The sequence below is a fragment of the Aulonocara stuartgranti genome, assembly GCF_965226115.1.
Source record: "Aulonocara stuartgranti genome assembly, chromosome: 4".
Taxonomy (NCBI): domain Eukaryota; kingdom Metazoa; phylum Chordata; class Actinopteri; order Cichliformes; family Cichlidae; genus Aulonocara; species Aulonocara stuartgranti.
In genome coordinates, this window is record NC_138942.1 from 13,613,277 (window position 1) to 13,635,088 (window position 21,812).

The 21,812-nt window shown below is 40.4% G+C and overlaps 1 protein-coding gene across 3 annotated transcripts in view; it reads right to left on the minus strand.

Moving 5' to 3' along the window:
• Positions 1-21,812, minus strand: part of cyth1a (cytohesin 1a) — a 42,840-nt gene that overhangs the window by 12,825 nt on the left and 8,203 nt on the right. For 2 of the 3 annotated variants that reach the window (XM_082531192.1, XM_082531190.1), the window contains exon 2: positions 780-862. In XM_082531192.1, coding sequence (XP_082387318.1) covers positions 780-862 — 83 coding nt within the window. Of the gene's footprint in view, positions 1-779; positions 863-13,525; positions 13,809-21,812 lie in introns of those variants that run through there. The other variant, XM_082531191.1, reaches the window with a different exon arrangement.

The following is a 21,812-nucleotide window of genomic DNA, read 5'->3' on the forward strand; positions in this document are numbered from 1 at the left end:
TGGGCCATGGACAGGAATCAAATAAACCACTTTATGGAAATTCAGCAGAGCTGCTTTGAATCCTGGCTCTGCTTGTAAATCAGGAGGGATATGCTACTAGCTTCCTGCAAACGTGCAGTCATAAGAACATAATCACCTTTTATCTGTGTGTGGAGCCGTTTTTGTCAGATTGAGATTAAGATAACTTTATTTATCCCCAAGAAGGGAAGCTTACCCACTCAACCTAGTCACACAACATACAGTCTTTAAGCTGTGGTCACAAACACTGTTGCACTGTTAGCACAGATCAACAAACAATCAGGATAAAAATAAATAAATAAAAAGAATAAAAAGGACAAGTCTAAAAACGAACAACGCCAGAAAATAATGAAACTAAAATAAACCCTGTTCAGGTTTGATGATCTAATAACTGAGGGAATGAAGGATCCATTTGTTCTACACTCGGGGTATAAGGTAGTGACGAGCAGAAAACAACTTCCTGAACTCAGATGACAGCACATGGTCAGGATGGTTGATGTTTTTTGCCTTCCTTGTCACCTGATTTCCCCAGAGTGAACGCAAATCTCTCTGTTTGAATACCAAGGTTTTCAAGCATGAGTTAAGAATGCTGCTGAAGGAGTTTCTATCCTTGAAAGATAAAACACTAAACTGGCAGATAAAAGAAAATGTTAAAATGTTAACACTTTCAATAAATGAACAATAAAAACGACATCCAATTTCCTTACTAACATTAAAAGAGTCTCTTTTGACGCTGCCTACATATCCTCCTCTAGGATTACCTGAATGTCCTCCAGCAGTTCTTGCTTACGCCGGCGGATATTCTCCAGCTCCTGCTGCTCCTCTGGAGTGAGGTCGTCCGGCACTAGAGACACAAGAGAAAGAAGATGAAGGGTTAGAATAACCAGTGAAATACTGTCCCAGTGTGTGAGGGCTGGTAATGATCCACTAGGGTTAAAGTAACAGCAAAGTCATGATCCAAGTGTGTACATAAGGCTGTACGCAGACAGAGGCATACCATGCAGACGTGCCTGCACAGACACAATACAAGTGCCCTGAATGTGCATCAGTCCTCCACAAGGAAAAGAAACAATACAATAATGGCAAGTTGTCAGCATGCATAGATGACCATGTGCACGTCCACTATGTAGCACAATCCCTGCCATTTTCTATAAATAAATGTCCCTGAAGCATTTCTTCAACATTCCAAAAAGTGATTACACACATAGCAAGGAATGTGGAAGATGGTACGAGGAACAATGAAAACCAGCGGTGATTTATGAGAAGACATTTTCAACTGCAGGGGCTACCGTAAGTCGTAAGACAATACAGTGAAAGTCCTTCTTTGTTAAAGTGTTAGTGATGGCTCAAATAAGCCTTTGCATTACAAACACTAAAGAGTTCAAAACGCCTACACCAACAGAGTGACCTAATCAGCAGCGGTCACATGCGGATCAAACAGGAAATCAGCTATTGTGGAACTACAATTTTTTTAAAAAAAATGTCTGGTCAGCCAATCAGCACTGAGCATCAGTGCATAAGAAGCACAAATGTGACAGGTATCAAAGTGCTGACAGTCCTCCTGTCACTCACACCTTAGTTATTATTAGCCTGTTTGATGGACAACGTGCCTGCTTGTCCACTTGAGCGAAAACTAGATGCGTGGACACAGAGCACTGTAAGCACAGCAGCACTCCAAACAGTGCGTTTCATTTGCTTTACATTTGAACAAGAAAGTTTACATTTTCTCTTTAAAAAACAGTGACAGTTTCTTAATAAAGCAATCAGGCTATTCTGTCAGCAGCCCTATTAAGACCAAGCATAACTTTAAAAATATGCTAATAATGACTTAGCTGCATCTTGTGTGTTTGTGTAATTTATATATTTAACATAGTCAATTTCTAAAAACAAGTATTGATTAACTGGTTTACTTGATAAACAAAATGTATGCTATACCATGTAAAATAACAAAAACTAATGGTATGGAGTAAGGGAAGTAGTCACAAAGTGTAGTAGTAGTAGTAAATGTCATTAATCTGCATTGTTCGTAAGGTGGATTCCCGATGGGAAACAACACATAATGACATTTCAATATAAAACAAATAAGACATTGATGTTGACGTTGCTATTCAAATTGTTTCAGTGGCTTCTCTCATAATTAAAATTTTTTCCAAGAAAAAGGTGTGTGCCCAAAACTGTCTGCTCTGCTGTAAAGTGTTGCTTGATAATCAGCTGCCTTTAAATACTTGCATTAAAAAGACAGAAGATACATTATTTGGCATGCGAGGCCATTTCTCCAGTTCCTGCAGTGGCTCAGCACAAGATCTGTTCTGTAACCTCCTCGTTTCATTTCCTCAGCAGAGTTTAAAGGTTAAAGGGGGTCAAAGGTTGGATGACTCTATGGATCTCAGTGAGTCTTCAGCAGTTAACAAAGTAACAGATATAAAGAGACGAAAGCTGAGGACAGAGGACTCAACATAACTGTAGAGGTAAAATTCTTGATTCAATGAGACTGGGTAACACACAGTGTACCACATGTAGAGCTGGGCGATATGAGATTTTTTCATATCACGATATGTTTTTTTCATTTCAGGCGATAACGATATCTATCATGATATAAGCCAAATAACTATATTTGTAAGATTTAAATGTGCCGTTGCTCACAAGTAAAATGTGAAATAATCAGCAGCTTGTTTTTATTTAAATATTTATTTCCCATAATAAGTTCAACAGGGTAGATGTACTTAAGGAACATGAGACTTTTTCAGATAAATAAAGGCAAATATTGCAAACTACACAAAAGGCAGCCACTAAAGCGTTTAAGTTTCAAAATAGAACAAACGAAACAGACTAAATTGTCAATTCCACTTAGAAACAAAATATTAATTCTAAAAATAAATCTTAGTTTGTTTTACAGAAGAACAGACAAAACTGACTAACTTTTGTCAATATCAAATAAACTGAGAACTAAAAGGAAATTCTCAATCTCTCCTTGTTGTATAGCTTAGCTTTTCAAACAGTTTTAACAGTTACTTTAGTCTGACAAAAGCCGAATGACGAATTAGCGCTTCCAGTCAGAGACTGAGGCTACGTCCACACGTACACGGGTATTTTTGAAAACTGAGATTTTCCGTTTTAAAAAATAATCCCGTCCACACATAAAGGCAGAAATGAAGGAAAATGCTGCTATGAACATGCCAAAGCAGCAGGTGGCGCTAGATTCCTAACCGTGCAGAAATGTTGGCCAATCAGAAGTCTAGAAGCCTCGGTGGGGAAAAAGTAAACAAAGCTGGGGCATAGAAGCAGAACCGAGTCGTATGTGTGGAGGGACAGTAACTGTGTGTATATGTAAGCATTTAAACACTGCAGAGAGTAGAATTAACAGTAACAGTATTGTAGAAATTCATTTCACCGAAACAATAACGTGGCGCACAGTGTGACGCATGCACCAGTTTATTGTATTTCCAGACTTGCTTTCGGCACAATTTACAGTGCACGCTACTCTGTTTTTTGTCAGACTTGAAATAGCCGAAATACCTTCCCACTACGGAACTTCTATGGCTCTTCCGTTTGACAATCTCTCCGGCATTGGAACCATCATCTGTTTTCTCTTCGGTCACGCTCGGTTGATTTTTCTAGTCGGCACACTCATGTCCTCCATTATGCGCTGGCTCCATTACCCGCTGGCTGCTTCCCAAACAAACACGTGCGGCTTGGCACTTGTGCTGTACCTAACAAGTCACGCGACGTGACGCTGCGGCTGTGATTGGTTCGGCTCTGCGCTACTTAATTTGGATTGGCTGACCTTTTTTTTTTTTTTTTTTTAAGGACAAGAGCGGCGAGGTCTATCGCGATAGCTTAATTTCTCTATCGAGTAAAAGTTATATCGCGATACATATCGTTATCGTTCTATCGCCCAGCTCTAACCACATGTAAAAGTGTTAGTGGAATGATGATGGTTTTATATTTATAAAAAAAAAAAAAAAAAAAAAAAAAAAAAGAGAAGCAAGCAATCGAAGGATATAACTGACATTCAGAAATTATCCTAAGCACGTCACTCATAAATGACGAGACACAAACATACAAAAAGCAAAAAAAGAAGAAAAAAAAAATCCAACTTTAAATATATAACCAGCAGAAAGAAATCTGTATAACTGAGGATGCTTATTTTAATAAAAGAAGCAAGTAAACCTAAAGACATTGGGGTAAATAACTATGGCATTTCCCAGAATTTCTGATAATATTTAACACAGGGATGATAGACGATGAAAGTTAAAAAACAGGGACTGCTTTAGAGCAGACTGAAGGAGCACCAAAACAATGCCATGCTGTCTTCCTGTTTTGCTTTCAGACAGCTGGGGGAAAATGGGAGTCCACATGAAGCTGACCTTTCACACATCAAACCTCGACACCTTAAGTAATTCTGGCATACCGGACATATACATACCGAGCATTCTGCTATTTAAAGTCACAGTGGGGTCTGAATAAATTTTGTTTATAAGCGGGAGCTGACAGGATGATACTGAGCAAAGACAAACCCAAATATATATGTGCATTTTTTTAAAAATCTGGTCACAATTCCTCCTCGCAGATGCACAAGAAGGCACCACCTAACACACAAACAAAGTGGTGATAGGTCTGAGAATATATGGCCCTCCTTGCATTTAATGACCTTATCTCCTGATTGCCTGGATGAGTTAGTGTCACAATGATGAAATCCAGAGCAGGGGCTTGTGTTCAACAGCCTAAAAAAATAACAACAGGGAGGATGATCTCAAAGACGAAAATTCAATTGTCTTTCTAGAAACACGATGTCAAGTAGGGGGCCTGGCAGACCCTAAAAAAAATGAACAGGACAGCACAGGACAGCAGGTCCCAATATGAAACAGCCACATTGCTCCAGGCCTTAGAGGAGGACTGACATTAGAGAAGAGCTGTATACAGGACTGTAATTTCACTCCAAGGAGAAAACTGAAAAAATTAGCAAACTAATAATTTTAAGGAAGGAAACTGTTTATACACTTTCCTCTTTTGAGAGCACATAAAAATAGTTTGTGCAAAATCCATATGACAGATGCACGATGGCACCCAGATCCTGCAATCAAAACGTACACTGCATCCCGACATGTCATCTGAATCCGCATAATCACGGAGCAACGTGGTTGAAACCATCGATGCTTTCCTTGCTCCACCCAAAATAACCATAACCACAGCACAGCAGGGAAAGGCCCTAAACATGCTTGCTTCAGAGGTGGGCACCAAGTGGGTGTAATTTCCCAGAAACCAGCAGATGAAGAGGGAGTTCATCAACGTAAGAAAATGCTTGGAGCACTGCTTGGCTCGCATTCAGCAAACCTCTGCACTGACACAGCCGATGAAATGTGGCTGTCATCAGAAATAGGCAGGACGTTAAAAAGAGAGTCAGAGAGGGTAGAGGAAGAATGAAGGGACTATTTGTTTTTGGAACAATGAAAATAAATGGTCTTATTAAAAGATACTTTGTGATAACCACCTACTATCCATATTTTATTGTTGGCATTACAATATTATAGAAAAGGGATAAATTAGGCATTTCCTTCCACGCACACCACGCCTCCTCATCTGTCTGAATTCTTACTCTCTCACATGCAAAAAGGGCAGGGTCGAACCTGTGATGACCACAGGCTCCACAGACTGTTTCACAAGTAAAACACATGACGCCCACATCTCACTGCTTTCGGAATTGCAATGCGTGAAAAATAAGTCATCTAGGGGAATTACATGCAAACGCACATGGGGGCGTGTTTGCACATAGTGCCGTCATGCAGAGAGACCAGGGACAAGTAACATGGACTTGCACACCCACATATAAACTAATGATCAGCACTCTTGCAACTTGCTTTTTGTTTCATTTTACAGCACTAACACCATCTGACTGTCATTTCCAGCACATCATTACGAAACTGTCACTCCCAAAGTGTGTTCACCTCTATTCAGAGGTCAGTATTACAAAGTACTAAATTTATTTTATTTTAAACCAAAGATAATGCGTTCCATTTATATACCTTGCTGAAAAAGATGACAGTGTGAAGCAATTGGTTAATGGTACTGACATAAGTGCTCTTTTGCTAAATCTGGCATATTACAATCAGAGCTCTGTCCTGCAGTGGCCTGGCCCTCATTACTCCTGGGTGCAGTTCAACCCAAATGCATGACTTGAAACACTCAATGCACTCTGCAAGAATAATCATGGCACTTACTCCTGAACTGGTACATCCCACTTCTTGGCAAATACATTCTGTACTTTAGGTAAAGTGCTTAAGAAGTTTTTTTTTAGTTTCCCCAAAGCTTCATTTGAGCCCTAAATCAGGTATAAGAATAATACCTTGTCTCGGTGCACCCTTACTTTTTTAATCTAAGAGTGCAGACTTCCTAGATGGGTGAAGCATTTTTTTTTAGTGAAGGCTGGGTCAGCAGAGCGCACCAGGGAGGTGGCATCAAGAGAGATACCAATTATAGATCACTCTCCCAGGGCAGCAGAAGCCACTAATACTCATCCTGATTGCCATCCTGGCAAAAGAAGCAGACGTCTCATTTCCACCCAGATCACTGAAGAACTCTCCTTGGAAAATACGGAAATTAGAATTCCGAGTGCTCGTAAGATCTTTTAGCTCCCCCTCCCTGCTGATGTGACCCAATTTAGGGAGCTCCTCCAAGCACACAAGGACCAAGAGAAAAAAAATTATTAACTAGGTAATTTCCTTACTCAGGCTGCTCCAGCAACACAGATACTAGACATACGTACGTATTGCATGTAAGGAAGAAACTAATGCTGAGCGATCTTTATAGTAAAATGACAGTTTAGTAGACAGATGTGTATTGGTGTTTTACAGCAGCAGATGAAGACGTCAGGAATATATTTACACCTACAATTTGCTGAGTGAGGGAATATGCGAAGACACACAGATCACTGTTTTTATTTTGATGAAGTGCACACAGTGATGGAGGTAAACAAATGACACTGTCAGCAGCAATCATTCTTTGCACAAGGTTTTGTTGTTGTTTGTGTCTGCAGGTTTTCTCCTTCATGCACCATCCTTCTGGTCTGACCAACTCCTATCTAGGCTTTGCACTCCCTTCTTATTCCAGCCGATCTCATTTGAACTGAGAACATCAGTTTTCTCGAGTCAACATCTACCTGCTCCTCTCCCCCCATTCCATCAGGTTTCTGTTGCTGCTGTTCAACATTTGACCTTATATTTACACTGACATTCCTCCCTTTAAAACCTGGCCACTGGCCTCAAGAGCCACGTAGGCTCCAATCAATTGACCCCTAGCCAATACCAATAAGACCAATGGTCAAAAGAAGCAGTCCACTTCTTGATAAGGTTTAATTAATTCAGCACAGGACACACACAATCGATTATGGTGCTGATTTTCAGTCTAATAAATAACTCTAAGCTTTCTGATTCTTGCTGTGGTCTGCTTAAACAGAAAGTGATTTAAAATGTGACTATCTCATCCACATATCTCAGACTGAATCTCATTACTTTAGCAAATCCCACGGGTACCCTCTCTCATTTATATCTAAAAGCGCACACACACACACACACACACACACACACACACACACAGGAATAGACATTCTATAACAAAGCAGATCAAAGGCAACAAAGCTAAGGCTGTTTTGAATGTGGTCACCAAAAGGAGGAAAAAAAATCATTCATCTCTGACCTCCTCCTCTAGAGCACACAAAGAAACAGAATCCACACACCGGACTGAAAAGGACCACCAGTTATGGATTAATAAGAAGAAAAAGGCCCAAATCCATTCATTCTGACCTGTTGGTATGAAATGTGAAGGGGGACTGGCAGAGGAGAGACAACAGGAGAAGAAGCCCTGTGTTTAGCCAGGGAAGCGTGGGACAGCAAATGGCAGAAGAACACAGAAACTGTGAGAAGAGAGGTGGGATGATCACAGCTCTCTCTTTGTGTCGACAAGTAGCTTCATTCCTTAACAAGGCCCAAACACATGGGCTGATGATAAGGAATCGCCTTTACTTTTACCAGCTTGATCCTTGTCAATTTTGTTGAATGGACCTATCCCATGTGCGCCATACAGACCCCTGATGATGTGGTGTTTAAGTCCAACTTCTACATACATCCGTCATCAAAAGGGCTTCATTCATACCAACAAACTCACCACTGCTGACATCACTCTGTTACCCAGTTTTGGGGCTCCAGCTCTGGTATACAGTCAACACAACAGGCCAGCCAGGAGATTTAAAACACATAAATATTCATATATATGAATCATCTCCCAGCAGTTTATTTATAAAGCATGCATTTTTTCCAGCTTCATTGATTTTACCCTCAAAACTGTCAAAGGGCAACTGCAGGCACAGACTCAATGAAACCTGACCAAAGTCCCACATGACAGCAACATGACAGCAAGCAACAGAAAACAGCCTTGCAATTAATTAATCAGCTAAACACAGAAGCATCATCAAGATTTGGTGCTAACCTGAACAAGAAAATCTCCCAAGTGTTACTTTTCTGGGTTTCTGAAGAACTCCACTTCTTCACTCCACCTTGTTGTACACAAACAGGCTCACCAGCCCTGGCTCCTGTCAGATTCTACCGCTTAATTCTGGCGATTCAAAACATCCACACGTCAAGTAACAGAAGGAAGAGTCCTGCTCCTCCTGACAGGGAGAGAGACACTGCCTGATTTCCTCAGCACAACTATCAGCTGCCAGCCGGCTCAAGGCACACAGCCACTGATACAGTCCATTTGGGAAGGAGCCTTACTCACTAGCTCACCACCTCCTCGCCCTCCCTCTTTCTCTCTCTCTCTCTCTCTCCACATGCTTTCCTGTCTCCACGACAAACATGGTGGCTCCACCCGGTGGTCATTCCTTTAGCTGCTGCCCCTTCTCCCAAAAATATGCTGCATACACACCTGTAGGCATACGTTCAACCCATGCTTATAACTCAACATGCTGAGTCCTAGTTAGAGGATGAAATACTTTTCAGGTAGTAATCCAATTACTCCCCCCCCCTCCATTTCAGATTTTTTAAGTGTGGGAATTTGCCCTATTTGTATCAGGAATAATGAAATTAAAAAGCCCAGAACCATAAGACTGAAAAAGAAAAAAAAAAATCCAGCCTTTCTTATGTTCGTAATGATGATTAATAGTTAAATTACCAAATAACTACATGATGATTGGTTCCTCCTCTGCCGTCATCTCCCACAGAGACAGCGATGATATATTCTACTATGAGCTGGTGTTGTGAGTAAGCAATTCAAGCCAGTTCTTCATTCTCCTGACCAGTCATGCAGCCAAAATTACCACCTCCAAACTCCACTTTAACAACGGACTCTGTGCTGGAGGCGAGTATGTGTTTATTGTTAAGTCTAGGCCATGAGTATTATCCTGAGTCTAATGATCTTTTAAGAGAATGGTTCTCAGCACTGCTCCTCACTGTGTGTGTTTTTACAGTATGAGTGTACACTTGCCCCGGGTACGTCTGCAGCACAGAGCAGACATGAGCGCTTGTCTGGTGTCTGTATAAAGACGAATGAGTCATCCTGGAGCCCTCTGCCGTGCTGAGTGCACTCTGCAGCCTCGAAGTGACTGAGCTTCTTCTGATAGCTGTCAGGATGGGATCCATGTGCTGGTGAAGTTACACCCATTTTTCACATAATCCCATCTTAGACAAGAATGGAATAGCAACAGTAAATTCACTTGTAGCATGCCTCAGAATTACAATGATCTATGTTGGAGAGTCAAAGGTGTTATTCTCCTAATGAATGTTCCAATAAAACATAATGCAATACAAATGTAAAGTGATTTGAGAAAGCAATAAGACTGACAGATCCCTTTCTTCTGCTTGTGCCATCAGTGCCAATCTCATTATTATTATTATTAAATTCCTAAAAACATCAGTATTGATTTTAAATACAATTCTAAATTTGAGGGGCTTCAGATGTCACCTACTGGTCACTGAAGTCCTGTGGTGAAGCCAATGGAAACTTGACAAAAGTCTGCCCTGAAGCATATGCTGCTTTATCAACATTCTTGACATTAATGGGGAAATAATTTAATACATACACACCATATTGTACTAATATACTTGAAAATAGTGACTGTGCCCATAAATACACGAGGAAAGGGCTTAATTAGGTCACAGACAAGTGATCTGAGGAAACATCATCTCATGGACTTCTCTGCATCTGGGGTTTGTTTTGCAATCAGAGGACACCCTGACGTTTATTAGAAGGAATGCCACTTTAAGGAGGAGCACTAGTTTCACTTTTCAGTGGATTTTTCCCCTCTCATGTAGTCCAACTTGGTTGTCTTCCAGAGCTCTCAACAGGTGAAAGTGCAAAGCATTTTGTGTTTGTGTGAGTTTTTGTGTTAAGAGAAGATGTTTTACACCCTTTAAAAAGGCACATTAAAAAGTCAATGCCATCGCAAAAGAAGACTGGTCAAACAGAAACGACCCCGTCACTCCCCTGACAGCCCAGACATAGTTCACAGTGGGTTGGCTAGCTTTGTTGACGCTGCTGTGCAGGAATGTAGAGACCCAAGGATGTGAGGGGGTGGGAACTGAGCCTGAAGAATGTATAGCAAGGCCTGCCACCCTACACACTGTGTCAGCATCAGATTCAGTGTAAAGCAAACATGCAGAGTGCCCAACAGCAGCATAGCAGCTGCATGCACATACATAGACATAATCCACGGTAGCAAACACAAAAGATGAGCTTTTTTTTACATAATCCCTGCTCTGTTTTATTGACATTAACTTGTTTTTAGAAGCAACCGAGGAGGCAACTCTGTGTTTTCCCTCAAAAGCGGAAGTGCTATTTCTTCCCACAATACATGCCTTTGTCCTCTGATGCCGTTAGCCTTGATTCTAATCAGGGCTTTCCCACTAACAACATCCTGCCTTCCCAGTATAACACACACGTTCTGAAAAACATGTGGTGGAAAAGCTGGAAGAGCCAAAAATCTTTATCTTTTAGCACCTTTATTTTTGCCTCAGTGTTGCTTTTTCTGCTGTAGAAGAGTGAAAAAATGGACCCATCACACAAATTGTAGGATGCCTCTTCCTGCCAAGCATATCATCAAACCCTTAGTTTCCTGTTTGGGAGCTGCTCTAACAGATCGGCGGAGGAGTGAAAACTGCGGCGAAACCCTCCCATCCTGTTGGGAAGGGAATAAAATAGGCATTGGTTCACTGTGCTCTGAACAGTGGAGAAACACCAGGAGTAGACCAAGTATGCACAGCTCAAATCCTGAGCTGCTGCACAGCTGCTTGATTGGCAAATCAGCATACTCCTTTAAAAAGGCATCTATCAAGAAGTTCCTCCCAGCCGCCATTTTGGATTCTTTCACATTACCAGCAGAAGTCAGACTTTTTTTTCCTCCCCTTCCCGTAATAAGACAGCAACTCCAGGCATGTCTCTACCTGTTGCAGACGAAGCTGAGTGTCACTAAAAGTCAGTAACTTTGAGAGAGGTGAGGAATAACAAACTGCTAAGCTTTGAGATTGCAGTGTGATTTCCACTCCTAGAGAAAGAATAAAGGAAAAAAAAAAGAGAACTTGACACATTTCTTTCTGAGAAACCGAGAAGGAAGTGAAAACAGCAGTTCAAGTCTTGCTACACCCTTATCTGCACTCTCAGCATCATGACAAGATGTCACGAAATGTGGACAAGAACACAATACTTTTCTTGATTAATCTGCGAAATTTTTAAAAGGAGCTCAATTTATGATTAATAAATGTAAACTACGATAGCTGAAATGCTTGGCCAGAAAGACTTGGACTTCATTTATCTGGGATTATAATAATGACCTGACCGCAAGACATGACAGACTTCCCCAACTAATCATAGCTCGCCATCGTGACGTTACGAAATCATGATGTGCGTCACATGATGTCACATGAAGACCAAGCCCAGTACCAAATAGAAAGTCAGTTGTAGCTGACCATAATAACAATGCAGGTAAATGACAATCCAAAACAAACTCCCCCCCCCCCCCCTTGCCTTGACTAATTAGAAAGAAAAAAAAATGTTTGTTCAGCACAGACTCTCATGAAACCATTGCAATATTAATGTGACAGGTCATAGTTTTAAATCTGCACACCCTTCATTTTCTCTCCTCTTTCAGTTGCGAGATCACTATCAACATCAGCGAAAACAGCCAACCAAGTGCTGCTGAGCTACCAAACAGACTTTCAACAACACCTCACTAGTGCTCTCTGCTCTAAACACATTTTCCATTTCAGCACCAACAACGCAGAGTGAACGATGGTCTGAGTGGAAAGGAGCGCTGCAACTGATGCAGAAAGAGAGCTAAAATATGATTATGGCGAGATGATGACGATTATCAAACCACGGGGGCATTAGTGCCAGGGAGGGTACACTGTACCAGAGGCCCCATTAGAGCTCTCAGCGCCACTCATTAGGGAACCATTAGTGACAACTACTTTAATTTCCCAGACCACCCACCGCTAAGTGGCAGAGACAAATGGACTCAAAAGGAATCGAATGGACCTCTCGCTCACCTCGCTGCCTCCAAAAAACAATGCAGCTGTGTGTGCCAGCCAGGTTCAGCCAAGGCTATGGAAGGAAAAGAGAGAGGGGGGCAAAGTGTGCAAGTTCCCAAGAACAATAAAGGAGCAGCAGCATATAACAGGATCAGCCACTGTTCTCTAACAGGATTATTAGTGACGCAAGGCAAAGTTCCTGATTAATGCTGCCAGGCTAACCAAGTCAAAGAGAAAAGATGAAAGAATGATGCTCAGCAACAAAGGCTTTCTGTCTCACACCAAAGGCTGCACACTGGCTCATTATGACTGCACATCATCAAACTGATGTAAAGGAATTACAGCCACAAATGTAATTTGCAACAGTTAGCAAGGCTTCTCTGGCATAATTTCAACTAAAGGTGGCCCATCCAAAGGCTGGAATGATGAAGTATGACTCATGTAAAGCTTGCTGGAGGAGTGCGCGGTCTGCTCTCACACCTGTTGCTGAGTATTCAGTGAAAAATGACACCGACGATATTTACTCTGACCGTGTTAGAGTCTGCATTAAGTCTACAGAGTGTTACTACTAAAGTGCTTGATAATGTTGACACCAGCACTGCTCAAAACTAAATGTGAAAATACAGCCAGCTCTTTGATTTAGTGTACAAATATGTGGTAATGTGCTGAATTTTGTAGACAAGGATCAGTCAATATGATATGGATAAACAAAAATAGACTTTAAAAAAAACCCCAAATGATTGTGTATACATATTTTTTATTTGCTATATAAGGCTCAGAAAAGTGCCGCGCTTACACAAGCAGCAAAGCAACAATAGGAGAATAAACAATGTCAACAAGGCCAAGGACAGTTACAGTCCACTGAGATTTTCCATTTTCATACCGTCAAGTTATTATCTCTGATATATATATGTATATTTTAAAGGCCATGTGGTGCCATTTAAATTACTTTCACACGAAGTAAAACGTCTCTCCCTGAGTAGCTCACTCACCTACGCCGTCTTCCGACTTTAACACCATGATGTCTGTGCCTCAAGGTTTCGAGTCCGAAAAGTTTCTAGAAGATTTCCGAGAGTCAAACCTTTCGCCGAATACAATTAACGACAGCTTTATTGCCTTTTCAACTCTCAATTGGCGAGTTAAAAGTTACTCCGAGGATTGACTTCTAGCCTAAAACAAGACTGTTTCGGTCCACGACTCAAGGGAGTGGTTTGAAGTGACGGACTTTGACCAACCAGCTTTTGCTCCTGAGAGCGAGAAAGTAGCAAGAGGAGCAGGCTTGGCACAGAGGAGCGCTTCCGGTTGTGCCTTTCAAATTAAAACACGTTTTAAAGAATGTTTACAAAAAACTTTATTTGGATTACACAGTTACAAATTTTTGTTGTTTCGACTCTTTCTGTGATTTGGTATTCATAAAGGCACCATTAGCCAAACCAGTTATCTTCAGGACAGTACAAAACTTAATATAAATTCAAGAAAACACTACTCTTAAATTACAAGAACTTTATATTGATTTGAATATTGAGGTGTATAATGAGACTGACTCAAGACATTGTGGCACCCAAACAAGCATTCAACTGGCTAAATCCCCGTCATCCTCACATCCAAATAATTTCAAAGAATAACTGTCAGTTATTAGTTTGGAATTGCCCTGCAGCATTGCCACATAAACTTGGAGAGGTATACCAATTTACAGAGCTCAAAACTCCTGTTTGCATATGTGTTGGTGCTGGTATAATCAGACCATAACTTTCAGCACATAACTTTCTTCTTTTCTTTTTTTTCAAATTAGGCTTATCCTGCAGGATCCTACAGGTTTATGTTTTATACAACAGTTTTGATTTGTGTCTTTACGATGCCAGTGAGTAGATGAGAAAAAATAAACAAATATATAAATATATACATGTGCATATAAATATATAATGTACATATTACATTTTTAAATGATTCAGTTCTTCAGCATAAACGACTTCCCGTTTGGATTACTGCATTGGTCTTTTTACTTGTTTTAACAAATTAGCTTTGCATAGTCTTCAGACTTAGTTTTAACCTTTAGGGCCCTACATGGTCAAGCTCCCCAGTATATATCTGACCTGCTGAAACCACATTCATCTTTCCAAGCTCTAAGGTCATCAGCTCAGAGACTGCTGGTGGCCCCACGCGCTGGATTTAAAACTCATGGAGATCAGGCCTTTCTAACCCTGAAGACTAGATTTCAACTAATTTATTGTTTTATGTTGTATTTTACTGTTTTACATTGTTATTTGCTGTATTTCCATTCTTTTTCATTTTCTTTCTCTTTATTGTGAAGCACTGTGTGATTTTTATGTGTGAAAAGTGCTATATAAATAAATTTTACTTACTTACAAAAAGTAAGGTAGGTGTCAGTAGTTCATATACTGGACTTTGTAATTGTAAGTGAGACTCTTATTTTGAAAGGAATTCGTTGCCTATCTCCGTCTCCTGATTATGCAAACTGATTAGAGCGCAGCGAACGTGCCCTATGACGCGTCTGCCCCACTGTGTTGCCACCCTGTTGCCTTCGGCTCTCTCCCACACACGCACACACACACATGTGTTGGGGTTTGAGTGGGGGCAGGGAGTGAGTTAGACTCACCGAGGCAGAGCAGTTTACTGCTGCTGATCTTGCTCTTTTTAAGGCTTTTGATTCACCACATCCGCCGAGAGTAGACGTGTGTGTGCAGTCAAACGTTTACCTCAGAAACAAATGTTAAACCGTTCTTTTAAAAAATAGCAACAACACCTGCACAGACAAACACTTGTGAACACCTGTTGGATATTCAAACTCGCTGCACAGCCTATTCTCACATGATATTATTGCAATAAATAAACAAATAAATCAAAATGTTTCAGTCTAGTGCTTTAATGGCTCTGGATTTATTTCCCACATTATCCTGTATAATCTTTTGTTGTTGTTGTTGTTGTTGTTGTTGTTGTTGTTATTATTATTATTATTATTATTATTATTATTATTATTATTATTATTGGGGATGATTGAGTGATTCTGAAAAACAGCTGATTTTCATTGCACTCTTATGATTACACCACAACAATGCAGGGGCCTACCAGTAACGATGAAACAGGTTTGGCTACATCTTGGTGATACTCACCAGAATGTTTGTGCCTAATGCAGCTTTACAGTTTTGATGTCATGACCTTCACCTTTTCCCCCCCTGTGATCAAAGGCTGATCAAAGGTTTGTTGAAAGGTCGTTTTTTCCTAGTAGAGAGATATTTCTTGGCGGCATTTTTTAAGGAAACTATGAGGGATTTACAGCCCCCTGTTGAAAGTGAGTAAATTAGTCTTCTGTTTGTGTAACACCTGCACAGCCATACTGCTGTCAGATAGCAGAGGATTGAGCCTGTCCTTGCCTGTTGATGAATACCTGAGAGCCAAGAGGAATGCTCCACTCACAGCCAATGACAGAGGCCAGGTAAGGGGAGAAAACAGCTCATCTGTTTTGTTTATCTGACGTACGGTAGAAAAATGTGTATGAGCTGTCCAGCTGCATTTTAAAAAGATTCTGAGCACCGACCCAGGAATCAGGACACAGCTACTAAGAAGACTACGGTAAAGTGCTACAGTCTGCACTGAATCTTCATTTAGGGGGGATCTCAACTTCATTCTGTGACCCATGAATGCTTCAGCTGTGTCGCGCAAACTCAACAGCTGACAATGCAGCCTGTGTGTAGCGACCCCCGTACACACAAAGTTTCAACTCATTGTTAGAAGTGCATCCATTCCCCCAAGCAATGCTGTAAATCTGTGCTCAAGGACCCAGAACAAGAGCACACAGGCAGCTGCCTGACCTTTAAATGAAAAGATTATGAGATGACATAGACACATGAAGATTACAGTTATCCACAGCTTCCTGAACGAGCTAAAGTAGAACGGATCAGCAGATAAATGGAGGATTTATGCAAACTTTAAATCAAGACCAAAAAAAGAATAAAGACTGTGCTAAAAGGTGCAGCAGATTTTGAGTTTCAAAGGAAAAGAGAAATTCCTCAAATAGACAAAGGTCTGCTCGTCTTAGAATCTGTAGGACGTTAGTTCTTTTTTTCAGTTTTAAAATTAAAATACCATTACCGCAAAACCTTTAACTATGACCTATAAAAGTCTCAACTATGAGGTCAGCCACAACCAAATGGGGAAACTAGGTTTACCTGTGTAACGCAATATTATTTTCCAGTAAATGCAATAAGATTTATATGAATTGGTGTTGATGATATGACACATTTACTGAGGATATCTTTTTATTACAATTTTATTCATATATTATTTAGAGCATGTATGTATGAAGACCACAAGACAATATTAATTTGTCTTCATGTCAGTAAGTTTGTGTGAAGTTGTTGGCTTTGTCCAAGAAACTGCATGGTGTCTGTAACAGTGCTGCTACAGCAAAGGTAAACATTTACTTTAACACTGCTTAATTATTTATAACTTCTAGATATCCCACGCATGCGTTATTGCTGCAGGCATAAGATTACATTTTATGCAGCATTTTGCAAGATGTACATGCAGGACACATTATATATAAATCAGGCTGTGTTGGATTTGTAGCAAAGCTTTTTCTGACAGCTTTCTGGTATCACCCTCTAAGTCTACATAAGGTGACTGTAGCTCTCTAGCCTCTAGGAATGTTCTGACCTCACACAAGTCTGGCTCGTATTGTGAAATAGCTGTTGTTCAGTCTTACGGTGCTATGTTAAGAATGTGGATTTCAGGTGTGATTGCAAGTGCGAGTCTCAAAAAAGCTTGTGGTTTTAAAAGGTGCCCTCAGCTGAGTGTAATGAACACATGATTGAATGTTTTGACTTCGATCATTAGCACTCATTACTGATGTGCAGGTCACTACCAGGTTTTTAGTATTCAGCGACACCATATAAAGTTTCGTAAGTAGTGATTTCAAAATATGAATCAAGGTTGCAGGATGTGAAAGAAAACGATTGTCAAGATAATTCCAACAGAGGGGCGAATTTTATTTTATGTCTGACCGAGCTCCAAAACACTCCACTTCACAAAAACTACAATTTGCGACTCCCTGGAAGAGGCCCACAACCAAAGTCCTAGTTTATAAGGCAGGCTTGCCATAAAAATATAGCCTCCTAATCCAAGAAACACTGATGCAATACGTTTTCAAACATCAAAAAAAGTCTTCAAAAACACAGAAGTTGGAAAGCAAAATAATGTTTTGCTTTTTGTGTTTCTGTGTGTGTATATATGTGTAAAATCGGTTGTGGGTGTGCCGGGGCTATTATAAGTGAAACCACAGAGTCAAAACAATATCCTGGCAGCTCCTGAACTAAAAATACATCTTTATTTTAGGCTTTAAATTGCCTGAATTAGATGGAAAATTGCTGTGTGAGAGAAAATAATCCCCATCATTAAGACAAAAGGTACCAAGAGTGACTCCTGCTGATCATTTGTATTAATTACAGCTGCAGGAGGGGAGAAAGAAACCCACAAAGGAAAATTTTAGAGAAATTTATCTTTACTATCAAACAGCAATGATTTCAACCAAAAGCATTTCAAAATTAACTACACTGCGTCATATTGAAGTTGGGTCACTGTACAGAGTCATGTTGCTTTTTTCTAACTTACAAAACATGCAAACAGGAGGTTTATTGAGAAACAGGAGGTTAATATCCACAGACGAGCTCGAAACAAGGCATGAAAAATGGTTCTGCCACCACGACAATTACAAACCTGCACGGCAAATATTCTTTGGCATTAGACATGGCTCTGCTGATCTGCTGCTCGACGCATGAGTCACTGCACAAGTTGACTTTGAAACCACTGCTTTCCTTTTACAGGTGCAATCACAGGTAATGAGACCTTTGGTTCTATGCACTCTGTAATTTTCTGGGTTAGACGGAATTCAGGACTGAACGATTAATTACTGACATGAGTCATGTGCAAAAAAAAAAAAAAAAAAAAAAAAGCAGAATACATCTAACTCTGGTGCTATTTTTCTGATGTTTGCATGTCAGAAAGAACTCTGTGGGCGGCCAATCAATTTGCAATTAAAATAGAGAACTCTACACAGCTTACAGCAGGACCCACCTACACGCAGTAATACTGCTGCCAGAAACTGTTTCAGGAGGAGCATGCAAAATTTCCAGAGCTTCTGATAAAACATGACAGTTGAGAACCTGTTTGCATAAGAAAACGTACTCATCTCATGCTAGTCGTGCAGCGTTCTGCACCGCACAAAGTTTTGACATTTACATGGTGACCCCAACAAGAGATGGCACACGGTGACAAAGCGACTGCTTATCTTTGCTGAAAAATTCATGAGTTTGACTAATAAGCACTCCAGAGAAATAACTAAATATACATTTTGCTCTTTATAAACAGGATTCTATCTGAGTCATAAAAACTAAAAGATCGAGGGCAGCAGGTGCATGCTGCTAAGCAGTTAGCGTTAAAGGTGAAAACTGACGGTCATGTCAGATATAGCCAAAATAGCACAATTATGAACATCAATTCTTTACTGTCCTATCCGTTGCTTGTTCTTTCCTAGAGCATTTATCAAGACATAAAAAATATCTTGAGACATATCCTCCCATAACACCAAAAGGAACCCACTTAGTTAGGTTTTGTGAGTCTCTCTATGTTTTCATACACTCTTCCCTGAAGGAACTTCCTGTCAGACTTCTCACTGTCAAACTCATTCAGCATAAACACTCACAGGACACTTTATTGGGTACTCTGTGCAACCCATGCTTTTGCTTCCAGAAATGCCTTATTTCTTTTTCACACAGATTTAACAAACACTGGAAACACTCCTCACAGATATTAATCCATATAGATATGATAGCATCACGCGGTTGCTGCAAATTTGTCGGCTGAGAATATCCTGTCCACCACATCCTCCGGGTGCTCTATTAGACTGAGATCTGGTGACTGTGGATGCCATTTGAGTGCAGTGAACTGTACATGATGTGAATTTTGTGACATTGCGCGTTATCCTATTGGAAGCAGCCATCAGAAGGTGGGTACACTGGGGTCATAAAGGGATGGACTTGGATGGACAGCATTACTTGTGTTTCTAGGCTGTGGTATTTAAAAGATGCTCAACTGGTACTAAGTCCTCCAACGCGTACCAAGAACATTTTGCACCATTACACTGCTGCCTGCCTGAAACAGGGCCTATATGCACCGAGTGGCTGCCATGTGATTGGCTGATTAGATATTTGTGTTAACAAACAGCTCAACCTGTAGTGGTTCTGGATGTTGTTCATTGTACCTTTTTTTTCCGTCAAAAAAACTATTGATTTTATCTGACTTGTGAAATATCTCATTATTTTAATAATCAATAATAAACTGATATAAAAGCTGTTAAAATAGATAACAGTACAGTGTAAGGCTCCCAAACCAAAAAAGGCTGGTAACTGCTGCCATCACTACAGTCTCATATATAACAAGCTGATAGGGCAAATATTCTCAAACACACGCTGTTGCTGACGGCCTTGTTGTGCTTTCGCACAGATCAGTGTGTCCTCAGCTGTCCCTGGAGCCCACGAGAGTAATTTCCGCGTCAGAGAGCCTCGGCAAATCCGGGGCACACCTGGCTCTCTGCACAGATGACTGATGGAGCTGTGCTGATATCACTCGGAGAAAATTTCTATCATGTCTTCTATAAACAACACAGTACTTGGGATCGCTGTCATTCTGTGGGCTATGATGATTATTTAAGCATGCCGACTCACAGTGACTGTCACTGTGAGCGTTTGGTTAACAATAACAATTACATTGTGAAAGGTGCAAAACAGTGTGCGTGTGACTCAGTAATTTAGATGCAAAAGGGAACTGAAGAAAATAAATGATAAAATAAAAGTCTGTATTTACTTTGGAGTCTGATATTACTACATGAGAACAGACTAAGAAGGAAGTAATTTCTTTTTACTTCTTCAAAAGACAAGACTAGTTTAATTTCAATATACATTCTCCTCTTAAATAAAAGCATTAAGTATTATTAACATGTCTTATTAGAAAAATCTGATGTAAACAGTTATTGTGGGCAGAATACACTCATTAACCACTTTCTTAGATACACCTGTTAGATACACAGCCATTTGTCGAGTGGCAGTTCTCTGGGTCAAAATGCCTTGCTGATGTCAGAGGTCAGAGGAGAATGGACTGATTCAAGCCACAACAACAGAAGACCACACCAGGTGATATTCCTTTCAGTTAAAAAAAAAAGAAAACTGTGGCTACAATTTGCATGGGCAGCATGTTTGGAAAACAGAAGACTGGAAAAATGTTGCTTGGTCTAATGAGTCTCCATTTTCACTGCAACCTTTGAATGGTGCGGTCAGGAGTTAGAGTAAACAACATGAAAACATGGATCCATCCTGCCTTCTTTCAGGCAGGTAGTAGTAGCTCCATCAACCGGGGTTTAATGGTCCGGGAAATATTTTCTTGGCACACTTTGGACCACTTGGTACCAACAAAGCATCATCTAAACACCATCTACCTGAGTGTTGTTGCTGCTGACCGTGTCCATCCCTTTATGACCGCAGTGTACCATTTTCTGATGGCGGCTTCGTGTCACAAAACTCAAATCATCTTAAACATGACATTGAGTTCACTGTATTCAAATGAACTCCACAATCACCAGATCTCATTCCAATACAGCACCTTTGGGATGCAGTGGAATGGCAGATGCGCATCATGGATGTGCAGCTGATAAATCTACATCAACTTTGTGATGCCGTGATTTCAATGTGGACCAAAACTCTGAGGAATGTTCCAAGCAACTTGTTGAACTGTGAAGGTAAAAGGAGTGTAACCCAGTACTAGAAAGGTTTAACTGACAATGTGACCAGTGAGTCAGTAGATAAATTATAGTTTCCGTCAAGCAGTTTTTAAGAGCTTTATATGTTGTGTGTGCAAGAGAGTAAAGCCACCAGATAAAAGTACACCATTTCCTACTGAGATGTCATAACAGCGAAATGTGATGCAATTTGTACGCAAGTACAGAAATCAAATAATTCCCCAACTTATTTCAGGAGTGGTTTACAGTGATAGCTTAGATGACACAACGTGAACTTGCCTAACAACAGTTGGATGAGCCACACATGAGTCATTCGTGATTCACTATTAAAAGCAGAAATACCAACACTAACAATATCAGCCAATGTCATTACATCACAAGTGGCCCAAACTCTTAACGGTTGCCATCACAACACAAACTTCGTTTTATTGCCGTTTAATCAAAAAACGTGACACAAGGCAGGCAGTTGGCAG